The 6,700-nt window shown below is 34.0% G+C and overlaps 4 protein-coding genes across 4 annotated transcripts; 2 read left to right on the top strand and 2 right to left on the bottom strand.

Annotated features, from left to right (window-relative positions):
* Positions 1-276: 276 nt before the first annotated feature.
* Tsp_12594 (conserved hypothetical protein) lies at positions 277-1,197 on the top strand. The gene is made up of 3 exons (XM_003371104.1): positions 277-295; positions 544-732; positions 1,004-1,197. Exons 1-3 carry the CDS (start codon positions 277-279, stop codon positions 1,195-1,197), a joined length of 402 nt encoding a protein of 133 aa, XP_003371152.1.
* Positions 1,198-2,851: 1,654 nt separating this feature from the next.
* Positions 2,852-3,410, top strand: Tsp_12593 (conserved hypothetical protein). The gene is made up of 2 exons (XM_003371103.1): positions 2,852-2,942; positions 3,157-3,410. The coding sequence occupies exons 1-2, from the start codon at positions 2,852-2,854 to the stop codon at positions 3,408-3,410; spliced, it is 345 nt and encodes a 114-aa protein (XP_003371151.1).
* Positions 3,411-3,776: 366 nt separating this feature from the next.
* Tsp_12592 (40S ribosomal protein S5) lies at positions 3,777-4,747 on the bottom strand. Its single transcript, XM_003371102.1, has 4 exons — positions 4,598-4,747; positions 4,211-4,420; positions 3,901-4,128; positions 3,777-3,845 (listed from the first exon to the last, which is right to left on the bottom strand). The coding sequence occupies exons 1-4, from the start codon at positions 4,703-4,705 to the stop codon at positions 3,777-3,779; spliced, it is 615 nt and encodes a 204-aa protein (XP_003371150.1). The 5' UTR covers positions 4,706-4,747.
* A 545-nt stretch (positions 4,748-5,292) lies between these two features.
* Tsp_12591 (purine nucleoside phosphorylase) lies at positions 5,293-6,147 on the bottom strand. Its single transcript, XM_003371101.1, has one exon. It carries the CDS (start codon positions 6,145-6,147, stop codon positions 5,293-5,295), a length of 855 nt encoding a protein of 284 aa, XP_003371149.1.
* Positions 6,148-6,700: the final 553 nt, after the last annotated feature.

The following is a 6,700-nucleotide window of genomic DNA, read 5'->3' as shown; positions in this document are numbered from 1 at the left end:
CAGAATTATGGTAAACGACTGAATCATGTTGTGAGCGATTTTTAAATATAAAAATTTTTCCCAAGATTTCAAAATACGGGATTGTTATTCATATTTCATCATATATGGAGAAGTGGTGATCGATCAATAGCCGAATAAGTAAGTCAATGTATGGTAGTATTAGTAGTAAAAAAATTTATTTATCTTTAGTTTTAATAATTTGATTATACATTTTTATAAATTGATTGACAAAGAATAAATAAATGATGAAGTTTGTATAAATTTCAATAATAATTAATGTTGACATGTGATTTTGGTTTATTTCATTTTATAAACTTTTGAAAGAATTATTTTCTAAATTGTCAAGTTAAAGTTAAAATGCTTACTTCTTCGTGATTGTTTGTTATTTAAATTGAATGTTTTTATTTTGACAGCTATTAAGATGAAAATTGCATATATAATAGAAGTAGTTGATGTGAAAATTAAAGCAGGTGCTTGCTTCATCAGTCACAACAGCGGATAATTGACTGCTTATAGTTGAAAAGAAGAAGAAGAAACTTTCAGGTCTGTCATGCATGCAAGCAAGCAAGCAAGCAAGTACAACTTGCATGCAGCCTAGTAGAGCATACCCTGTTTTTGCTTGTCAGATTTTGCTCTCAATTGTTATCACTAATGCTGAGATTCATCCAATCAAATCAGCATTTAGCTGTGGCGCTTTTCAGATGAATCAGCAAAGAGATTTCATTGAATCAAGTATTCAATGATCAAGCTTCATCTTTGCCAAATCAATATCCAGTTGGCATTTTTATCTATTCAAACCCTGATCTCTCCGGAGTGTCGTGCATAATTGCAGTGCGACAGCCTGTACGAAATCTAATTTCCGCTTGTAAATTGTAATGAAGCTAGCAAACACGACTTAACTGAGAACCATTACGAACATTTATCCATCTTGTCAGTGGACGAAATTTACTTGCTACCAATTTTTCACATAACAACAGTCACTCTGCTTGTTGAACGTTTTCAGCTTCACCAGTATCATCATCATCATCATCATCATCAACCATGGGATCGTCATGTGTCAAAAAGACCGAATCTATTGACAATACAGAAGATACATCTGGATCTGGCGCTTATCATGGTATGAATCGAAGTGACAATGGGCAGCGATGCCATCAAAAATTTCGTTCTCTGCGACGACTAGAACCAATAAGTAGGTAATGCACGTTCGTTTTTTGGTGTGAATTTGGAAATGTTTATTTAATTTTAATATTCACTAAATAATCCCTTTTTACACTTGCACTCCTTACAGAGCTTAATGATGCATTATTTTTATTTTATAATGATAATGCAACTAGTCCTTGTCTGCATGCGCATGTGTAATGTTTACTTTCCGCTAAATGAAGCTTCATTTGTAAATGTGATTAATTTTAACTGCTGAATTTTGCCTTATCAGAACACTCATCTCCAGTGCTAGTTTGAATAATATTTGCAATGAACTAATTTTCTACTGCATATTTCTACTGCAATGAAAACAGCAATTAACTTATAATAAATAGAACTTTTTTTGCATTATTTTTCATTTTGCAAATATGAATATTTTTTAATATTTGAAATTAAATTCAGTGAAGCATTTTATTATTATGCATAAAAGAGGAATCAGTTATTTTTTTAAATTGATTTTAACAAATTCAGAAAAGAAAATGCATTGTGTGATGAATGTTTTCTTTTGTCATCCGTCTTGTTGTTACATTATGTAAAAACTGTACGAGCACATTTATTGATATTCAGGATATACAAAAAATGAACAGTAAGTAATGAAAAAAAGCTCTTCAAAGCGATGAAAAGATGGCATTTATTTTCACGCTATGATTCGCTGTGGTGCTTGATTAAATAAATAAATAGATTATATCAATTTTATTAATAATAATAATAATAATTGGAATTGAAATCAACGCAGCATCGAAAAAGTTATGTGAAAGAAACAGCCGTATTTGATTTGATTTGATTTGATTTGATCTGATTTGATTTGAATTTGTTTTTGATTAGCAGATTAGATTTCATCACTTTGATACATCTGACTTGTTCAGTGGACTATACATGAGCAAAATTGCCCTGGGTAGTGAATAAAAGCAAATTATGCTTATGATTTTGAATTTCCAAGCGACGATGGTCATTTTATGTGCAACAAAGCAAAACAAAACACACGAGTACTGTCGATTTGAATTTCTCTATCAATTACGCATAGGAATTTGAAAAAAGAAATTCCTTCCTTCCAATGAACATCGTATTTCAATTTATCAATTTTACTTGTTGCACAAGATGGTTTTCCAATAGAAAAATGATATTTATTGAGGGATGATACTTATTTTGTCTCAGGTTGGAATGTTTTCCCAAATGTGTGCGTGCGTGCCTGCCTGTATGTGTGTATGATGTGTATGTATGCAAAAATTTGTACAATTTGCTCAGGGCAACGAACGTATCTGTCTGTATCCGACTTGATGATACGCTTTCCTGTTTGCAGGACGGGAAAGCCAACATTCGGGAACGTTCTATTATGCAATAGCGACTTTGGCCGACGCTACCCACGACGTAGGTAACATCACGCAGACTTTGGTCCACTTACAGACCCCCTGGTCGCCCTACAAAGATCCTTTAGAAGTTGAGGCTTTGGTTCGCAAGGCGAAAGCTGAAATGAAAACTATTTCAGTGACAAATGATTGTCTATTTGTCGATTATCGATTTGTATGCCATCTTCCACCGAACGCTAAAATTCGAGCTTCTTGAAACCCACGTAGCTTCTTCTTCTTTATGTTATATTTATTTCATTTAAAAAAAAGTGTTTTCTCTCTGAAACTTTATTCTATATTAATTCATGATTCACAGTGTGAGATTATTGCTATTCTCTTGTAATTCACGGGTTACTGCAATCGGGACCTATAATTTACGTGTCATGTGCGAGTACGGTGTCAGCAATCGGTCTATCGTATGAATAAGTTTGATTTTTTGTAATAATTCAATAAATATGCATATACGTTGGTTTCTCTTCTTGTGAAAAATAATTATTTATTATTTACTGTTCAAATATACAGTCAATTAATCAAATTGAAGATCACACTTCATATGCATGCTTTGTGTTTGCTTGATTTGCATATATGTGCTTTTTCATGTGATTTTCAGGAAGAATTAGTACAAGAAAAAAACGACAAACTGTCATGAATCCGGTGGCATTATTGGCCCAAGCTGCGCACAACGCTACATCAGGAATGACAAATGCCCTCATGAATGTTGCCGGTGCTCCGGGACCCGAAGAAGTGCATGAAATGATCCGTCGAGCCAAGGCTGCAGATAAAACCGTTTCAATTAATAATAATTGTTTATTTATTGATTATCAATTTGCATGCTACGTACCTCCCTGTTATGACGTTTTCTGAACGTTTTTCAACGTTTCCAACTTGCACAATTTAATATTTCAATTCGACTTCAATGGGTGCTTTTTTAACTGTTAGCTTATTGATGATGAATCAACTATGCATTTTTGAAATTAGATAACGTCGCATCAAAAAAATCAGTGCTCAGTATGGATGTGATTAGATCATAATGAAATGATCAATCTGTATTTTCTTTGTAAAAAATAATTCTAAGAAAATTTCTTCAAAAATTTGAAGTTCGCCATGCACAATTACGTCCATTTTTACAACTGCTATTTTGGAACTGCTTTCAATTATAACAAATTTCATTTCATCATTTTATTAATTCTTCCAGACAAACATATTTCATTTAAATCAACCGCGCGTTTATTAACGATTCGATTTGGCGACGCGTTCCAATTCGTCCTTCTTTTTTATTGCATACGAGTTGCTGGAGCCCTTAAAAAGAATCAGTGAATTCCAATTATACATCAATATGCATGCGTTTGTTCACCTTCGCAGCGTTTATCAGTTCATCAGACAGGCATTCTGCAATAGTTTTGATGTTCCTGAAAGAAGCTTCCCTGGCGCCAGTGCATAACAACCAGATCGCTTGATTAACTCGACGTAATGGGCTTACGTCAACTGCTTGACGTCTCACTGTACCAGCTCGCCCGATCCTGGTCGAATCTTCTCGAGGACCACTATTTATTATTGCATTGACCAAAACCTGGACAGGATTCTACAAACGAACGATCAAACTTATTAATGTGGCTAACAATTTCACGCAATCAAAAAAAGAACACGTTAGATTGTTTATTTACTTCGCCAGTATGCAAATTTATAATCTCAAATGCATCTCTAACTATGCGTAGTGCCATCAGCTTTTTGCCATTGTTACGACCGTGCATCATCAGTGAGCAAACCAGTCGTTCGACGATAGGACATTGTGCCTTGCGAAATCGTTTAACTTGATATCTGCCAGCAGAATGCGGCAAAAATTTCGCATGCTTCTCCTTTACTGCTATATAATCCTGTGTAAAATAAGTTAAATGTAAAACAACATTAACAAAACAGTTGATATATGTATAATTTATATATGAAAACTGCACTACTGCTGAATATTCATTAAGGATCAATTCACTAGCTAAAACTGAAATAAAATCCGCTTACTCACAAATATTAAATACTCAGAACGCAAAAATACTCACAACTAAACTCATGTCGTTAATGTCGACAGAATCCAATGGCCATTTCCCGAATAATTTAATATTCGGCAAATCTGAAACAGCGTTGTACTGAAACTCAAAGACAGACATTTTTTCTAAAAATGCCGTATTTTTCAGATTTCTTCAAATGCCAAAAATCTTACAGAAAACACGTGCTAACGTTTATACAGTATGTAATTGTGACTTTCAAGTTTAGATAATGTTTAAAACTTTAAATACATAAATAAATTGAATAAAAATGCGCAAACTTACACAATATCAATTAAAATACAAAACTGTAATTAATTAATAATTTATTTTACTATTTTTAATTGAATACTTTACCGTAACATTCGGTCAATATTACAGTATAACAGTGCTCGATTTTTGTTCAGTAATGATACTTTATTTTTGATATTTTTTGTAAAAAAACAAATTTTTTTACATCATCTGAAACAAAAAGTATCTTTTTCGCATTAAGGATAATGAAATGAGATTCAAATCATATATTGCACTTGCGACAAATAACTGAACTTTTTAATAGCAAATCAACATTTCAGAAGTTGGTTTATAGAATAAGAGAAAACAGATTATAGGAAAAGCAAATAAAAACAAAGTTAAAAGATTTTGCTAAAATCTACTGACAATGTAATGATAGGAATAATTCAATGATAAAAATGAAATCGTTCAAAACGTAACTACAAGCTTTCGATGAATTTCTCGAAAATGGGCACCAAATGTCTGCACACCTGCTTGCCAACTGCAAGAACTTCATCATGCAGGGTTATGTTGCACGAATTGTCTTCGGATATGCTAGTGATAACAGCTACCGCCAGAACTTCCATACCGCAGTGATGGGCGACCGTTGATTCCCAGACGATGCTCATTCCGACTACGTCTGAGCCTGCCATGCGAATGAACTTATTTTCCATAGGTGTAGGAAAAGCCGGACCGCCGATCATACCGTAAACACCATCGTGAAGTCGAACACTGAAGCCTGATTCCTTTCCAGCGATTCTGAACAAGTTGCGCAGGTTTGTCGAATAAGCCCCTTTAAGATCCGGAAAACGAGGTCCGAAGCGTGAATCATTCGGACCCGTCAGTGGACTAATGCCAGCCAAAGAAGCCAAACAAAAATGATCATTTATCAACATCACATCTCCGACTCTGTAATTCGAATTAAGCGCACCAGCGGCCGCCGTCAGAATCACCTTTTTTACGCCCAGGAGAAACATCACTCGAACAGGCATTGCACACTCGATCGGTTGATAACCTTCGTAAGTATGGCAACGGCCCCGCATACAGAGGATCCATTTTCCGCCAAGCTTGCCGTAAACAAACTGTCCTTCGTGACCTTCAACGGATGGAACCGGGAAACCGGGAATTTCTGCATAACTCAACGTGAGCACGCTGCTCAAACTGTCTGCAAGCTCTCCCAATCCAGTGCCACAAATCAAACCCAATTCAGGAGCAACTGTCAATTTTTGCTTTATAAAGTTACTCGTTTCCAGCAAACTATCATAATCCACAGCTACTGGAAAAGAGCGCGCCATTTCTTTTCTCTGTTCCTAAAAAAATACAACCATGAAAGCAGCTTTAAAGCAATTTCAAAATTTCACGATCATTTATTGACCGACACCACTTTGATTACTTGTTATCAAATCTGTAAACATTAAAGAAAATCAAAGCAAACAGTGCACCGCATTCTGTTAAAATCAACAAATATTTTTTCTTCCAAGAAAAGCAAAAAAGAAACTATTCAACACCATTTCCTTCAGCTAGTGGAATATTTCATTTAAACAATTTTACAAAATAAAAGAAATAAAACAAGCAGCATTAACAAATATGGCGTTTCCATTCAAAAAAAATAAACAAAATCAGCAAACAAGTTGAATCTTTGTCTAAATATATATGATTGAATTCTTAAACCATTTTAATAAGATAACATTGATCAAAAACATATATAAAATCAATAATCAACAAACAGTACAATTAAAATAAAAAAGGGCACATATAAAATTATTAATAAAATTGTACCTTAAGCTGATAAAATATTGTTGCGGTTCAAAATTTAAATAAACAATATATCGAAGAAAAAGTGGAAAC

Source organism: Trichinella spiralis (assembly GCF_000181795.1).
Source record: "Trichinella spiralis strain ISS 195 chromosome Unknown Scfld11, whole genome shotgun sequence".
NCBI classification, from domain to species: Eukaryota; Metazoa; Nematoda; class Enoplea; order Trichinellida; family Trichinellidae; genus Trichinella; species Trichinella spiralis.
The sequence above is the reverse complement of the archived record's forward strand: the minus strand, read 5'-3'. Positions and strand labels throughout refer to the sequence as shown.

Coding starts and splice junctions, on each gene's coding strand:
- Tsp_12594 (XM_003371104.1), top strand. Junction 733..1,003: donor AAGAGATTTCATTGAATCAA/GTATTCAATGAT, acceptor GAACGTTTTCAG/CTTCACCAGTATCATCATCA.
- Tsp_12593 (XM_003371103.1), top strand. CDS start 2,852: ATGATTCACAGTGTGAGATTATTGCTATTCTCTTGTAATTCACGGGTT. Junction 2,943..3,156: donor ACGTGTCATGTGCGAGTACG/GTGTCAGCAATC, acceptor TGTGATTTTCAG/GAAGAATTAGTACAAGAAAA.
- Tsp_12592 (XM_003371102.1), bottom strand. CDS start 4,705: ATGTCTGTCTTTGAGTTTCAGTACAACGCTGTTTCAGATTTGCCGAAT. Junction 4,129..4,210: donor TAAATTTGCATACTGGCGAA/GTAAATAAACAA, acceptor GTTCGTTTGTAG/AATCCTGTCCAGGTTTTGGT. Junction 3,846..3,900: donor AACTGATAAACGCTGCGAAG/GTGAACAAACGC, acceptor ATTCTTTTTAAG/GGCTCCAGCAACTCGTATGC.
- Tsp_12591 (XM_003371101.1), bottom strand. CDS start 6,147: ATGGCGCGCTCTTTTCCAGTAGCTGTGGATTATGATAGTTTGCTGGAA.